Genomic DNA, 17,573 nt, shown 5'->3' with positions numbered 1-17,573 from the left:
TGTGGGAAGAAACCGGAGTGCCCGGAGAAAACCTACGCAGGCAAGGGGAGAACATGCAAACTCCACACAGGGAGGGCCGGAGGTGGTGCATTTGATAGAGAATATTTTATTTAAGACGATAAAGTGGTTCAGATGGATGGACAAAATGTTGTGAACAAAATCAGATGATGATTAGCCAATGAATCAGTGCCATAGAATAGCGCCAATTAGTGGCTGAAAAGGACTTATCATATTGCTTAAAAATATGATAGCATCTGATACCTAATATTGGAACTCGCCCAAATGTACTTTCAAAAGCTGTTTAGAATTAATTTGATCTACCACCCAAAGAATATTGCTCACCACTAGATTGTTTAAATATGTCTAAATATATATATTTTTTGCACATATCTTAAAAATTGCATCTGTTTTCAGAATATTTGAAGGTGATGTCCTTAATGATGATGTTCAACTCTCCTAAGCTTATAGTTGCGTTGATACTTGTCACATTTTGTACCTAAAATGCACTTAATACAAACCAGTAGATTTTTTTTTAACAGAAAAGATTTCAAATGCGAAGATTATGGGTTTGACCCTCAGTCCTTGTGACCATGTTGAAGCATCCTGAAGCTGAACTCCCAGTTGCTCCAGATGCTGGTTGTCAATAAAAAAGTTAATTTTGCAGAATGTGTTATTTGACGGTTTAAGTTACAATAACTCGTGTCTGTATTATTCGTACTGGTATGTTTCTCTGCGTATGCACATTCATCATAATGCTACAAAAACTCAAAGGATGGCGCCTCACAGCTTCACAGTGCACATGACAAATGACCCAAAACATATTGTGAAAAGAAACTTTTTTTGTTGTTAAAAAATATTCCTCAATGGCCAAGTCAGCAGTAACTTTATCCATAAAGCCAAAACACCATGCTCTTCACTTACTGAAGACAAAAATACAGGATGCAAGACAACAAACAAGGTAGAGTGAACAGTGAAGGCCTGGCCAAGACTGCCCAGAGAGAAAAAGGAAACTAAGAATTTGAATATACTGCAGAAACTCTGCAGGAGATGGCTGGTATTCCTGACTGTTAAAATGAGAACACTGACCTCGTTTTAGCCTTTTTGACCTCAAGAGCGGCCTCTTGTGTCTCAAATGAGACGCTCACCTTGAAACTTTTAATTCCTCTTTCTTCCCGTTTTTATTAAGGAATGGGAAGGCGCAGAAAAATCCACATTGTGCTCCTGGTGCGATGTAAAACTTGGGTGGGTTATAAATTGTTGTAATTGATCATGACAATGGAAGGATCAGTCAATTATACAGAGAGGTTCTTGCATATTATTTCTATATGTAGGGATTCAGGGAAGTCAATAAATACTGATCAAACCTTGACCAATAAATTACAATTAAAGAACTAATCTCGATATATCAGTATAATGCAGTGCAGCTCAACGCCACTGCAAACTATAACCACAAAACAATCATAACATTTGCCGATAACAACTGTAAAAATATTATAAAGTTATGAGGGGTCTAATAATACTGTACACTTATACGGGTATACGACCCAAGGTGCTAGTGGCACAACTATTTTATCTGGATGCGTTTGGTCATTTGAACTTCTGTCCCAAGTCCTACAGATGGCAGTCTCGGAACCTGAGATGAATGTGAATTTGGACCTTGGAGGCTGACATTTTGGCAAAGCACCTTTCACAAAGTACGTAAACAACTTTCAAATTAAAATGAATGCCAGCAGGTGTGAGGTCAATTTGTTGGATGCCCGATTGTTCATTATATTCCTATTTGGCTAACTGATAGTGGCACATTGCAGGTTTTCATCTGTGTCCAATTATTCCTAGCTGATTTATTAGATAATTATTGAGGGGCTATATCAAAGGCCTTTAGAGCTTGTAATGGACCAGATTTGATTGAATTAACTACCTGAAGTCTGCAGTAAGACACACAACTTTGTAATAAATGTCTTAAAGTCAGAAGTTAATAAAATACACTGCCATGCCGTGAATTTGTTGTAGTCTATTTTAAATTACAGTCAATACTGGGATTTTTCCGTTACTATAGTCTTGTGGAGAGAAATCATTTTACAAGGCTTTACTTGTGTGTCACCACTTTATTATTCAAAGATTTCCAGACATCATGCAAGTATGGAATGTTAGTTGTGTAAAAATGCAATTGCATAATCACAGAGCCATCAAAAAAGAAATGCTTGCCAAAGTCTAAATGAAAAGTGTCAGGAGTGGTTGGCCTGTCCAAAGTCCTACTGAAACCAATCCATTGACGGCGACAGGTTTAATCCTGCTGAAGGTCAACACCAAGCAGGTGTCCATGCCTCTCAAAAAACTCAGTTGATGTGCTGTGTTTGCTGACGTATGGTGGGGCAAGATGTGTGCAAGGATCGCTTTTCGGATCTGTTGATTTGAAGGCCACGGCCACTTACATCCATTTTGGCAACTAACGGAATTGCACAAAGCGCTATTTGGAGACAATCCAGACTGAAATCGCTTCGTTTTGCTTAGGAATGAAACAAAACTTGCAAATCAAGTTGCCAAGAAAAAGCAACTTACCAGATATGATCAGGAACATACTCTGCATTCAAAATACATTTTTAAAATCCTTTTTTCCGCATATTCATAGATGTAACACTGAAAATTGGTTTATCAGCAAATTGGGGAGGGAGTCAACATTACATTCATACAAGCAAGTCCTTCAGGTAGCATTAAAATCGGTCCAATATGCCAATGGCACAGAAAGGGGTCCACAACATTCAGAGAGGTTTTCTCACCCCTATCAAATAAAGAAACAAAATAACAATGAATTTAAGAAGTTTGGTCAAATGCCCATCCATTCTAAAGTCCTTTCATTTGCACCAGCAATTAAAAGCTTGGGGAATCACTCTCAAACATTTTTTGAATGGGTGACTAATGCCACATCACATCCCCTCTACTCTCTTTTCTGTCTCTGTTAAGTTTACATTCACTTCAGCAAATGCAATAAAAAGCAACATACAGTATGTACACTATGTTATACTGAGTATTGCACTATGTATGGCAATTTCCCTTGGATTATAATAGACATACACTGCTGTCATGTGTGATAGTGTGATTAGTGATTACCACTGTGCTGCATAGTATTAGGAGCATAATAATCCATGTGGTCATTAATAAAGTAGGAATGTTGTTTTGAACAGTACACAACGATTGTAAAATTCAAAAAGTAATGATCAGTCATTGCTAATGAGCTAGGAAAGCTAAGGTATGCTCCTTGTGAGACTGTAAAGTATAACATTCATTCAAAGTGAAGTGAAAAAAAAAGAAATCTTTGGTTAATGTGTCCTTTTAGTATGCCGGAAGCGTACAAGCTACCACAATTGTTTATGTAAAAAGCTTGTTCTTGTCACTGTAAGGCCATAAGTCACAATCGGTTGCTAATTGAACTATCAATCAGGAATTTTGCTGCTTCGAGATGTCTCAATGTAACCCCGGTTGTTGCAAGCTCACAGGTCGGTGGAGATGGTGCTTTTCTTCACCCTCAGACTGCCGCCCCAACCGCGGGGACAGGTGTTGTATGAATGCATGCCAGGCAACCGCAGGCCCGAGTCCTCGGACTCAATGGACGCATCAGAGTCAGTTAGCGAGCGTGTGTTGTAGAGCCTCACTGGGGAGCAGATCTGCTGTGTTGGGGTTGGTGGAGGGCTGGTGAAGATGGGCGACTGCCCCCCCAGCCGTTGTGACTGGAATGGTTTGCAGTCATAGCCATGGTGGGAATATCCCACAGGCGAGATGGGTAAACTGTGAACGCTCAACGCACCCGGCGAGGGGCTGTTCTTACGTTTGGCTGCATTGATTATGTTCTTTGCCAGCATTCGATGGTTAGCCTTTGACTCGAAATTATTGTTGATTGGGGACATGCAGCGAATGTCCTTGGGTGGGGGACCAGGAGAAGAGGCAGAGGAGATGGACAGACGGTGAGCAGAGGGGAAAGACAAACTAGTATGAGAAAGTGCAGGAGACTGGGAACGTGAGCCCCAAGGTGGCGAGACAGGAGAAGTGGTTGTTGGTGGTTTGGAAAGTTTGGAAGTAGAAATAGCAGAAGTCTGGATTACCATTGGTGATTGACACCTTGGACTCCAAGGAGGAGAACGGTGAGGTGCAGTTGTGGATGTTTGAAACGGTCTGGAAGAAGAAAGTGAGGAGAGGGTGGACTTCTCGGTACTCGCGCTCACCATGGGAGACTGGCATCTTGATCCCCAAGGTGGAGAGATTGGGCAGGTGTTTGTGGATGTTTTAGACGAAATATGCGAAGCATGTGTCGATTGCGAACTGACTGCCGGGGACTGGCACCTTGAACTCCATGGTAGCGAACGAGAGGAATGGGATGTTTGGAATCTGAAATCATGACCAGAGGAATGGGTGGATGATTGGATATTCTGGGGTGCCATTGGGGATTGGCATCTTGAACCCCAAGGCGGGGAGCATGGAGATGTGGATGTAGATGTCTGTGGCGGCCTGGTTCCGGAAGCTGACGAAACTGTGGAAAGCTGAATATTTTGGCTGCTCATAGGAGATTGGCCTCTTGTAACCCTTGAAAAAGGAACGGGTGATGTGACCGATCGGCCAGAGATGGTCACGGGGGGACGCTGTGTTTGAAGACCGGACGTCCACGTTGTACCGCCAAGACAGTCGGGGCTGCTGAACTTCCTTGTAAGGCCCAGCCGAGTTGCACTGGCTGGTTCAGTTGCGGAGGCTTCCCTTGGACTCTGTTGGACCACAACAAATATAGCTTTTTACTCTGCAGTCCTTCGTAAAATATACAACGGCTGGCCAACTTGGCAGTGGCATATACTTTGTTTTGTTCATCACTCGCTCCGAAAGAGATGCACGGGAAATAACACGTCTTTTTAAATACGGGGATTCTCTTCAACCTAAATAATATTTATCATAATCGCAGTGGCATTAAGGTCATAGCCATGAATTTGAATCCCCTGCATTTGTTTGTGCCACTACGCCTAGCCAATAGCCCATGTCGACCTAGTTTTATATGCCATTCTCAGGTTACTGTGAATATGCATGGCCTTTGCAGGCAGGGATTTGAGGTTACTTGGCCGAACAACATGTAAGCACCCAATAAACATTATCAAATACTATCGCATCATCTCAATTGAATAATAATGTGAAGACTTCTCCCCCCTGAGGGGCTTTTTAAAAGTTTAGTTCTTAGAATTTCCGAGCCCTTCATGACGTGATTTGCATTCTCAGTGTGTAACAGATATTGAAGTAACTGGCAAAATATTATTCAATCCATCATGTTATGAAATATGCTTGTGTCGACATTTGTATATGCAAAATTATCAGTCATTATTTATCTAGGATGAGCAAGGTTTTGCAGTGTCGGCAAGAATGCCAGGAAAGTTGCATATTCATTAAAAGTGAAAGTAAAATATGAAATTCGAAAAAGGAGGAGGAGGTCACAGACGAGTGAACGCGTAAAGCTTTAATCAGAGAAGAAGTAATTCACCTAAAACACAATTAGAACACAACGTGAATGAAGGTTTAGGAAGGGAAACAGACATGCAAACACCCGGGGAAAAAATTACCAATGAATATATTTCCTTTGAACAAACCATTCTGAAATTGCTGCTCGAAATCATGAAAATAAAGTTGATGCGGGTCCCGGAAGCAAATTAGCACGCACTCTGCAGATGGTAAACATCAAAGAATTCAGCAACATGTGGAGTAAAAAATGGTGGTGAGAGAGCAAATTACTCTCCAGATAGAAAGACATAAAAGGAATTCTATGGCTGCATTTCCACTTCAGCGAGCAGCATTAAATTGCAAATAGCAGCTCATAAAGCAGATGACACATCTGTCAAAGTGCTTTGTAACAGCATCACCCTGCTCCTCAAATAACTAAAACACACCGTGTGGAAGAAGGAAAGCAACGTTGTTATTCATTTTATTGAGCTACTCAAGATGGAGGCATTTGGGTGCTAAAGTGCCTTGCAGCATTGGGCACGAAAACTCGTCTTATCATGTTAACACACTTTTATTTGAACTCAGGTTAATCCCTCAGGTGTTACTTGATGAAATCAGCAACTTTAATTCAAATTGCCGTTTTTGTTTTCTCCCGTAAGGAATAATTTGGCGTTTATGTTATGTGAATATGTCACGTCGGTAATTTCATTTTAAGAGGAGTTTAAGGGAAGCAAAGGAAGAGGAAGAAAACACAGCAAGGTGCAGGTAGAAGGAAAAGGGTTCAAATTTGATGACAAATAAAGTTTAGCAATCACCACGTCAAAGATCTTAAAAGATAAAAGGCCTCCACACCTGTGCTTCAATCCCCGCTTTCTTGGCAGAAAATCTCGGCCTTGGTGCCTGAATCCCCAGCCGATTAGATGACACGTGGGCTGGAGAAAAAGCAGCTGATGTCTTTCCGCAAGACGCATTTTCTGGATACTCTACTCTTGTGATGGAGCCGACCGGAAGCTGGGGAGATTGAGACTGGGTGCGAAAGAGAGTAGCAGGGTTGTTAGGCAAGGAAGTCTGTCGACAAAAAGTCATTTCGTTCCTGGACTGAGGTGCTCCTTTCGGAAGGGTACTCAGCGGGTCTTTGACTGGCTTAAGGATGAAGAGGGATGAGTTTAGCTGGTAGGGTCGGTGTCTTGAGAGGTCCATCTCTATCTTGGAGCAGCCATTCTCAAGAGGAGGCGTCTCTTGAACTTGTCTCGCTGGTGCCGTTTGTCTTAGTTTTGGCTTTGCACTTTGTTGGGCTTTCATGTTTTGTGCAAGTTGAGCGCACATGTCCGAGTTTTTCGCAATAGCTTTGACCCTACCCGGCATATTGGATGGGTAAACCCAAGATGGTGGCAAAGACATTGTTGGAGAAGGAGATCTAATATGGTGACCTGCCTTCTGATTCTCAATGACGTAGTTCTCCATTCTGGACCTGCGCTTGGCAAAAAGCTCAGCGCCTTTACCTGATGCATCATTCAGGCTCTGTTCTGGTTTGTGTTCTACTCGTGTATAGGTTCTGGAGCTCTTAAGACAAGAGGTCCACTCTGGGGCTTTGGCTTCTTCAGCCCTGTCATCCTCTTTGGCGAGGAAATTGGACGCTTCTGCACCCAGAGCGAGTAACTCCTCCTCAGATGCGGGATCAGGCACAGATCTATGCCTATGCTTCTTCTTTTCATCCACCCCTTGCACCATAGAAAGAAGCTCAGGGTTTGGCGATACAACCTTCTTCTCTTTGAAAGTGAACATTGGCTTTTTCGTTGGACGCTTGGCAGCACTATCCTCAAGAAATCCCGTTTTGATTGGTGGCGCTGACGTCCTCCCTGAACACAGCTGAGGAACGAAGGTAGAAGGCTTTGGCGCTGTTGGGGGTCCGTATTGAGGAAGGGGTGAAGTGGCACTCTGAGATGCAGTAAAGGCAGCGGGTGGTGGACAGTTAGTGTTAGACGCAACAGGTGAACTGATGTAATCGCTTTTTGGAGGCTTGTCGGTGAAGGCCGGTAGAGGAGGTGTGGGATATGCCGGGGGAGGCGGAGGTGAAACCACCTCTGGCTGGGGAGCGCTGAATGCAGAACGAGAAGGGAGGTTGTCCGTGATAAGACTCGTTGCTTCGTGAGACTGCACTGTCAGCGGTGAGAAAAACGGCCTGGCAGTTCGATTGATGATGGTGGTCTGCTTCGAGGTCGACACAGCAGTCATCGGAGGCCCATGGCAGCCATTCGAAAGCTTTTCAAGAGGAGCTGTTCCCGGCTGATCTCCATTCATGGCCGCCTCTCTCTCCATGAGACTCATTGCGATCGGATTCGTATTTTCTCTCTCGGGTGGAAGCTCATCCACGACTTTGCCTTCAAGTTCTTTGTAGATTGGATCTTGTTCTTCCTCCTCCTGCTCATCTATTTCCTTTACAGGGAGAAAATGCCTATCTTGGATACCACTGGGCTCAGCGACATCTTCTTTGACATGGCGGTTGCCTTGTTCCTCCATGTTATCACTTGTTGCTGGTATACTCCCGATAGGCACAAATAGTGGGCTGCTAGTGCAATTCTCGTAGTTCAAGTCTTTGTCCTTTTCCTCACGACTTCTCTCTGCCCATGTTAGTTTGCTACATGACGGGTTGGCTTTCACGTTGCCACTTTTGTCCTCCTTCGAGCACACGTCAGCGCTTTCCAGTGTAAAGGCGCTGACCCTCTGCTTGCGCCGGTTGAAGAGTTGCACGCCTCTGGAACTGGAGCTGGAAGGGACGGTGAGTTGAGCTGCAATGATGTGGCTCCTCTGGCGGGCCTCTTTTAGCTCCTTCTCAGATAAACTGACACTCCTGGATAGATCTGTCAGAGGGAAAGAAAAAGTAAAGGGGCACGTTGGTTAGTAAAAGAGAAATGTAGGTCATCTTGTTTGATTTATGGTCAATCACGGCGACTTGCTTTATTTACTTCTCGAAAATTGAAACAAAGACAAACGACTCCCTAACCACCAAATTGAATCTCATTGGAGTGCTTTGAAGAACAGAACGGAAGAAAGTAACGATCAACTGATTTCAAACAAACCACAAGTTTAACTTTATTGACCAGAATTTAAAAGCCAGTGGTGTCCATTTGCTTTGTGTTGCTTGAAAAATGACAGTATTCAGCATGCCTCTGCTTAAAATTATAGTTTGTTTTCTGAGCTTAAGAGTTCCATTCCAAGCAGCAGAGTTATTTCCTCTGCAATCTGGTCAAGTCCCTCCCTGAGCATTCTTCCACTGTGGAGAAAACCCCCTGCTTAAACTTCCAACATGACTGCTTTCTCACTGCAACAGATTCAAAAACCTCAGTTGTTAAACACGATAAATTAATATAGTCTTATTTTAAAACAAAAAAAAAAGTACACGAAAGTATCATTTGAGCTGCAGGTTATGAACTGACCTCCCAAATGGCATAATTTGATGAATAACGTGAAGTCGAAGGATAATTACTGGTTCCGGCCACACGTTATACATCATTCATCTCATTCATGTAATTCTGGCCGGCGGAAGAAATATCAAGTCTCTTCAGGAGGTTCCCATGGCAACTGGAGGAAGCATGACTCATTCTTTGTTCCATACATTGATTTATTCAGACAGCTACATTATTTAAAGTAATTATGTGTCGTTCCAAAAAGAATTACAGATTGGTATAATGCATGTCATTTATAGCTTTTATTGTCACTGACTAAAACTGAGTGCACTATATGCATTTGTAATTGATTCTTCCAAGTTAAATGCCCCTGAGTGATCAAGAATATAAAATATGAAATCCTTTTATGATTGACTTTAAAATAGTATAAATGTCTTCATATGGTTTATTAAGATTTGAACTCTCTTTTAAAGGCTGTCCCCAAAATGACTTTTATTAGGATCTATCTTTGAATAATTTCTGCCCAGGGACGGTACCAGAGCAGTGAAGCTTGAAATGAAATGTCTTGACTATAAACATTTGCCTCTAGTGGGAGCCAGATTAGTTATCAGGTAACATACAGGTGCAAATCCAGGCACATGATATTCACATCATCGACAGCGTCTCAAAATAAACGCAAGTCTCCCTGGTCGCTCGCGACTAAAATAGTTTTTTTTGTTTGTTTGTTATCTAAATCAATCTACGTTCATTAATCTACCATGATGACAGTGATTAAAAACTTTACAACAATGAAACAGAGAGTATGTTCATTTGCATAATTTTGAATCCTTTTGACATTTAAACAATTGAGTTCCAGTACTTTCATCAGAAACTGTTTACGGAAGATACATACATGTCATCAAAGTAGCAAAAGTTAGCAAAACGTGACAAGTCAAAGTTTCAAATCAACAAAAGAGTTTCCTGTAAGTTTGTGCCGGCTATCCTACTGTGGCGTATTTTTTGTCTTACCTTCCCCTGTCACATTGAGAGAGAGCTCTGCCGCTTTGTACGTCCCAACGAGTTTTCCACAGAACTGCGTCTGCTGGTCTCACACACCCCTTTCCCTTTCTGTAGTGTGGCACAAGCTCCAATTTCCTTTTCTTAGCAAGTCCAGCAGCACACAGAGAGGGAGGGTGTCTGCAGCTGGAGCCTGCGCCGCCTGTCTGCCTGCCTGTGGCTCTGTTGCGCTACTTTTAATAAGGCTTCGTTTCTTAAAAATAAATACAGAAAAGAAAAAAAACCTCAGCAGAGCTTATGGCTTCTGTGGAGAAACTCTGGATGTCAGCTCTGCCTTTTGTTCTGACAATTCAAGAGAAGCGACCAGTCTGTGGGCGGCTTATCGTCGTCTAATGTCGAATGACAGCCGAAAAGTGTTTGACCCTCGTTGGAAAGGGAGATACTCCAGTTTATGTGCATACGGATTAGTGCACAGAATTCGCCGAGCCCCAGTGGCTGACCCCCGCTACCCTCCCTGTCCGTCTGTGTGTTGATTACGCACTCTCCCTGAGTGCCTGGCCTCTTTGAAGGCATAAACTCCAACCTGCCGTGGCTGGGATAGGAATTTCCTGTCCTGCAGCGAAGACAAAACTCAAAGCCCTGAGCCATGATATCAAATCGTCCACGCCCACTTTCTCTCACCACGTCCAATTTCACGACCTCATCCCTCTGCTATCGGCCCCCTTCCCCCCTTCCATGGGATAGAAAACTCCCATACAACGGGGGGATTTTCGAGTCAGAGGGCTAACCCTGCATTTTGTGTATCAAAGGTCAGATTACCCTGTCGGATGTTATCTTTCGTCAGGCACTGGCTGCAGGCTGAGCGGGATGACAGCCACTGGTCCCAGTGGCTGTTGTGAGAGGCGGTTTGGAAAGGCCAGGATTAAAAAAGGTCCTGGGATCTCCTGGACTGAATGTGACCTAAACTCTAGGTGAATCCCGTGGGAGGATAAGAGAAGAGCCCAGAGGTTAAAACCAACCCGATAGTGTTTCTGTGTAAAAGGTCTTTGCAGAGGTGTAAGCCAACATCAAGCTGTTTCTTAAGCCGTGATGCATTTGGTGATCTCTATAACAGACACTTAACTGGTCACAATATTAGGTCGCGCACAAGATAATATGGAGAAAGAAAGTAATTATTCCCCAAATTGTTGCAAGATCTTGAATTGGATCTCGAGTGTATCTAATCCAGCGTCTTCCGACTGAATTGTTCTTGACTCAAATTATGATTCAATGTTTTCACTAATAATGATTTTTGACAACGCAATGTTTATTTAATAGGGGCTGAAGCGGCTTAGTCAGACATGGCTGTCAGTCGCTGCGCTGTACATTTTATTGATGATTACATTTCCATTGCTGACGGGCTTGTGTGAATTTTAGCTGTATGGAAACAGATGTTTCGTGGAGCGTTTTGCCTTCTCCAGTTACACAGAAGGTGGAACCTTTTCGGTTTTGACGTTTTGCCTTCCACCCCTTTCCTCTAAGCCCCCCCCAACACACACACACACACACACACACACCATATTCAAAGACACTTCTCGTCAAGTGAGGAGAGAAAGCACACAAACACTCACTTGTTTTGCTGCTCATCTGTTCCGTGTTGAGTCTAGTCATTTCATGTGTCGCGTTGCACTCCTCCACAGTGGTGCTTTGCGCCGCCTGGATAGATTTAGTCAATCCTCCTGGACTCCAGCTCACTCCTCTACGCAAAGATATGTGTCCTTTCTCCATCTCCATTGTAACTCCAAGTTAAAATCACAGTCTTTTATGGAAGTGTTGTGTCCCAGTTGGATCGAAACTCCCTGTTGAAGCTTTACTCCTTACTGGAGAAAAGCAAAAAAACAAAAAACGTGTCAAGGAAAGTAGCTCAGTTTTCCAATTGGCTACTATTGGCCACGGTCCTGCTTTCAGCACAAATGCTTCCAAGTGTTTTCTTGTAGTTGCAATGAAAAATGTCAAAAAGAAGTGCGCTCTGGCTTTTGTCTTCATCAAGTATAATTCTCTATCTAAGTGGACCTCCCTCTCGGGCCTCGGCAACGTTCCCCAAATGAGTCCCGCTGGACGACTGCCACACAAAAATTGCACAATTCTGGCATGGAGAGCCGAGGAAACAGTCCAGTTTTCTCTAATACTCCTTTTTCTTTTCCCAGACGTTGCTCTTCCTCCACATCTATTTCAGTCACCAAAGCATTCTCTCTGTCTTCATCCAAATCTCCAGCCCTCAGATTATTTTTCTTTCAGCGAAAAGATCTGCTCTTTATCTTGGCGATCGTAACTCCAGTGTGACATGACAAGGGAGCTGCGCTTATGGCAGTTTCCTGCTGTTTGGTGTATGTGAGAAATAACATGTCACACAGCAAAGGTCATTCCAAAGATGGCTTTGCAGTGAAGCTTTTCAATGGTTTCATTCGGGATCATGTGTTACTTTTTTCATATATGAGAGCCAAACAAAGTGTTTACAGCAGACTGCTTTTTTTCCACTGGATGACAGGGTGCGTGTAGTAACTGACATTAATACTAAAAAGCAAAAAAGGAAGCCATCGTCATGATTTGGGTTAAACTGTGGTCGGCAATTGTTTGGGTCTGTCTTCACTTTGTTTATATTTTCTTCCCGGCAAATGTTTTCGTGGCCTCGTTTTGGCTCAGACTCAAAGTCTTTCTGAAGGGAATCTGGTGCTTAAGTGCAAAAAGGCAACGTTATGTCCTCTCCAAGGTAACCTGCAAAACAAGAGAGGAATGGTTTATAGATCTGGTGGAGCCCTTGGCCGAGCATCAACGAGATAAAATCGATCACCTTCTGCCAATCTACTTTTAAGCTGTTGAGCTCGAGAAAATAAACTGAGATTTCATGGAATTGTCAAGCTAAAAAAATATCTTGAAAAAGCAGTCACGCTGTTTCAAAATGAGGTTTATTTGTACAGGCCAAAGTCACAAAAGCGTCTCATTCAATTTATAGATTTACCCTGACCAAATTTTGAACCAACGTGCTCTTAATCTGACTCTCCTTGAAGATACTGAAGAGCCGTCTTTGTTTTTGCACATGAATCACCATGGTAACACGTTTTCATTTAATCATTATTATGACTAAATGCCTTTCCGATGTTGCTTTGTGTTTTTTTTATTTGCAAGTGCAACATAACCCTTGATGATGGCGGTGTATTCATAAGGAAAAGCAGTCGGACATATGCGAGCAGAGTCATAACCATGAAGACAGTCAAAACAAAACGGTACCCGGCAACAAAAAAGCTCCACAATTTGGCATCGTGACGTGATGGTGGTGAGTGAGAGCAGATGAAGGCCGGCACTGTTTAGACTCTCTGACAACAGCTCTTTGAGTCTCGCACGTCTCACAGATCTGGATATCATTGGAAGACTGACATTATCTTTTTTTTTTTTTCGTCATTCCCCAACATTCTCATGTCCATCTATGTTCTCTAATAGCTCCGATATGGCATTGCTTCAAAGCTCTCGTGAGAAATGCACACCCAACTAATTGTACTGTTTGTGCTTTTCATATTTGACATCTGATGTCATCTCCCCTCCTTTCCCGTTATCTAGCCACCCATTACTTTGGACTTCAAAAGCTGCACCACTGTGCCCACCTGCGCTGCTCAACCGCAAATCCTTCGCTTCTCTCCACCACTCAGTGACCTCCATGATTACAGGTAGGGATATCATTTACAGTCTGGGCCCCCGGAGGCCACTTTAGGGTGTAATCACAGCGCTCCTGTTCATTGTCAGTGAATGATGCATCCTCATGTAAACTGTAATCAGTCTTCTAATGTGCACGCATGCGGGATACGTGATCTGTGTCGTTGGAACTACTCTAAGCCTTGAAGGTGTATCACGCAATAAGTTCATGAGAAGGCCTCGATCTCCACACAATTGACTACCGTGTGTCTGCTATATTTTACTGTATTTACCTGCACACTGAACATGTGCAGCCCTCCAACAGGTTTGAGCTAAAACTGCTGAAGGATTTTGTTTGACCTCACACAAACAGTATGCAATTCAATGCCTTCTTGGCAAGCTGAGGAATGAGTTTTGGTTGGACTCCAAAACTGGCATTCCTGGTTCATAACTCCTGTTGGGGGTTTGATCGTCAACATGCCTCAGCTTGTGCTAGGTGATGACTGACATCTAAAAATTGGCAGTCTTCCAATGAATATCATGTATCTTGCCAAAAGTATTTTATTTTCAGGAAATAATGGGGGGGGGCAGCCTAGGAGAACGTTGTTTCCCGTACATTTCACTCCCTTCTTCCACAAGTGGGAGAGTTCAAGCAACATAGATTGACACTTGAGGGGTAGTGTATATGTCCCAGTGCCAAGAGGGAGGCACCATGACCTGAAAAGTGTTAGACATCAAAGGAGTAAAGCACGTTTTAAAAATAAGTATTATCAGTACTATAGCGATGCTTTGTAATGTGTCATAGAACTATAATATTGAAAAAAAATACTTTGAAGCAGTCAAGTCCTGTGATTGCTCACAGACCGTCAGCAAAGAAAGTTAATGAAAATGACAATACTATATTTTAAATATACTAATTAGGGTGTATGAAATTAATATATACTGCTATATCATTTGCGATCTATCTATCGATCAATCTATTTATCTGTATCAAAAAGTTAATAACTTAGTTCTAAATTAATATAAGATTTCTTAGGGTTAAAATGTAAGTAAGTAAGTAAGTAAGTAAGTAAGTAAGTAAGTTATATAAATAAATATATAAGTAAGTAAATAAATAGATAAATAAATAAAAGTTTCCCCTGATGTAACATACTTTATCATCACAGACCGTTCTGGATCGCAGAGCCACAGTAGCAAGACAAAGAACCCTGCAAGTCCCCAATGAGGGTAAAACCAGCGGCCCCCAGATGTTTGCCGTCTCCTCCAAACTTTCTCTCCTTTGTTTCAATTACCCGCTTGTCCGCGCTCTCTAAAACAAAGATTGCAACTTACCATGGAATAGTCTGCAGGTGATTTGATCTGCAGCAGCAGTATTCCTTGCTGCGGGAGTGTGCTGGTCCCACTCACTGCAGCTCACCTGTACTGTGCCGGGGTCAGTCTGTGTGAGGCAGCAGCAGAGGAGACTGCCCCCTTTTTCAGTTCCTATATGACTCTGCAAACCCCCCCCCCCCCCCCCCCCTCCCGCCTCACTCATGAAACAGACGATGGATGGGGCGGGGTGGAGGGTCAGCTGGAACACAGAAGGCTCTTTGTCTGGGATCTTTTTCATATGGTTTCCTTCAAGCTTGCATACTGAACACATTATGCTATTATATATTTTCATATTCAACACGAAGATGCTGAGCAGTATGTGGGCTCCAACTCATTTCTACCCTCCCTCCTTCCCTGTTTTTAATTTTTGACCCACTTTTCGGCCAAGAGCCAAACAGCCAGAGTAAATGTAAACAAGGGGGGAAAAAATGAACACATCAATTGTGTGATCCTTTCTTGTCTCATTATGCATACACAGTGAGTAAAAGCCAGATCATATATTCCAGCAGCAAGCACAAAATCCACCAAATATGAAACTCCATCCAAAAGTATACATACGGTATTGCTGAAGATTATGTTGGAAACCTGCAGTGACCTTGACTTTATTTGGGAAAATAGAACTGTTGCAATCCTCATGACTCCCGCACTTTGATGCTTATCTGTTCTCCCACAGTGAGGTATTGTCATAATAATTTTGTCAAAAAGCACTCAACGCATACTAACATATACATTGATAAGTACGTTAACGGCCATTTCAAAGAGTGTACTGTATATGGCTGGAGGCAATACTTCAAGCGGCATATGATAGAACTGTAGTCAGTAACTGGTGCGTGAAATTCCGAGTCGGATTAGTTTATTTATGTTAACATTAACCCAAAAACGGGGCAGCCGTAGGGATAATTCCAAACAGACGCGTCGATGTCATGAAAAACAAATGCCCGGTGCCCACACGTTTATAGTTTGCATTCTCAGTAATCTGAACAATAACTGACAGATGTTTGCAGTCCATTCTAACCTTAATCCACCGAATGAAAATTTCAGTTCTTATAGAGGGAGGGGCAACACAAGTAGGCCCATCTTTAGCCACGCCCCCTTAAAAATCTGGGAATATTTGAACGGTTTAACGTTGAAGCTCCCGCATAGTTCACAGTCTTTGTGCAGTTTCAACAATTACCTTCAAAAAGTAAGATTTGAATTCACTGAATAGGATCTTTCAGTGTGTTGGTAAAAATGTAATAAAATACGACTCTGCAACAACTGATACTTTGACATCTCTGTACAAGAACATCCATTTATGCATGTTGATCCCGATTGAGCACTTCTTTTATTTATGGCACCCGTAACTCAAACTGTACCATCTGCTGATGTGATAAACTTTTACAGTTATGCTTTCAATCGATACATAGACAAATGGTACAGTAAACCAGGAGCTCCACGGTGGAGTTTAACGGATGGATGGATGGATGGTGAATCTGGAAATGTACGTTGGCGTTAAAGCCACAATGTGGAAATATTTCTTGAAGGCTTGAGCAGTAACATCTTAATTGCCCTCCAGATGTTGGATAAGCCAACTTTCAAGTTGATTTCTTCTTGCTGTGGTTCTGGAAGGTTTAGAGACAGGCTTCAATAGATACAGCAGGAATATTGGATCAGTTGCTTCATAATGCAAATGGACATATGGATGATATCTTTACTGGCCCACATTGCCACCTTGTAAAAACAGAAATGAGGAAAATGTTTCCACCACTCTGTCTAATCAGCCCTACGGCCTTATGGTCCTATACGCCAAGTTCGTATATGAGGAAAGGCTATCAGGACAGATGTGTGCTGTACAAAAGCCAACTGTTTTATCATGTTAATTTTGTGATCGTGTGGTCTGCCTTGGCCACGAGATGCCATCGTTTATAATACCATCCACAGGCATGACATAAAATGTGCATATATGCAACCTTGCTCAACACAATAATACACACTGGAATAAATAGAATTAAATAAAAAGCAACATTTTCATGAGCTTACTTTACCGTATTTTCTGCACTATAAGGCGCACCGGATGATAAGGCGCACCTTCAATGAATGGCCCATTTTAAAACTTTGTCCATATATAAGATATATACATTTGGCCCACGGGCCGGACTTTGGACACGCCTCCTGTAGTGGCTCAATATTGGTCCATATATAAGACGCACCTGATTATAAGGCGCACTGTCGGCTTTTGAGAAAATTTTAGGTTTTTAGGTGCGCCTTATAGTGCGGAAAATACGGTACTCGATTGTGCCTTTTTATTTGTCATTGCTTGACTTTTGTGTATATTGTACTTTAGTCTACATAAATGGATGGATACATGGACGGACGGACGGACAAACAAACGGACAGACGGACAGCGCAGCCAATGGTGACCACAGCCATCATGTAGCTGTGCCCATGGTTTGCCCATGGGCATCAAAATGTACCCAGTAACTACTTTTTCTGGTATGTCTGCTTCAATGATTGGCGGCCCACTCCCATTAACTGGCTGTCACACGAGCAGTTTTAACACAGAAATATGTAGTCTTATCAAGTTGGATTGAAAGGGTCTTACTGGTGATTTTTATGTCTGAATTTTTTTCCCTTCCACTATTGCTTACCTGATGGATGGTCTCAGCAAGGTGCTCACACAATCCATCA

At 42.6% G+C, this 17,573-nt stretch overlaps 1 protein-coding gene and 1 long non-coding RNA gene across 4 annotated transcripts; one reads left to right on the top strand and one right to left on the bottom strand.

Moving 5' to 3' along the window:
- Positions 1–2,085: 2,085 nt before the first annotated feature.
- On the bottom strand, positions 2,086–15,010 carry LOC119128788 (synaptopodin). Of its 3 annotated transcripts, none has more exons than XM_037261559.1 (4): positions 14,868–15,010; positions 11,480–12,623; positions 6,319–8,327; positions 2,086–4,751 (listed from the first exon to the last, which is right to left on the bottom strand). In XM_037261559.1, exons 2-4 carry the CDS (start codon positions 11,640–11,642, stop codon positions 3,489–3,491), a joined length of 3,435 nt encoding a protein of 1,144 aa, XP_037117454.1. In that variant the 5' UTR covers positions 11,643–12,623; positions 14,868–15,010; the 3' UTR covers positions 2,086–3,488. The 3 variants fall into 3 exon arrangements, 2 of the variants coding, with proteins under 2 accessions (XP_037117454.1, XP_037117455.1); XM_037261560.1 differs by having other exon boundaries at positions 11,480–11,728; positions 14,868–14,989; XR_005099078.1 differs by lacking the exons at positions 2,086–4,751; positions 11,480–12,623; positions 14,868–15,010 and adding an exon at positions 9,882–10,660 and having other exon boundaries at positions 8,187–8,327.
- LOC119128789 lies at positions 10,640–17,362 on the top strand. The gene is made up of 3 exons (XR_005099079.1): positions 10,640–10,840; positions 13,464–13,570; positions 17,230–17,362. It is a non-coding gene; the product is annotated as an uncharacterized LOC119128789 (long non-coding RNA).
- Positions 17,363–17,573: the final 211 nt, after the last annotated feature.

The sequence above is a fragment of the Syngnathus acus genome, chromosome 10 (genome assembly GCF_901709675.1).
Source record: "Syngnathus acus chromosome 10, fSynAcu1.2, whole genome shotgun sequence".
Classification (NCBI taxonomy): domain Eukaryota; kingdom Metazoa; phylum Chordata; class Actinopteri; order Syngnathiformes; family Syngnathidae; genus Syngnathus; species Syngnathus acus.
The sequence above is the reverse complement of the archived record's forward strand: the minus strand, read 5'-3'. Positions and strand labels throughout refer to the sequence as shown.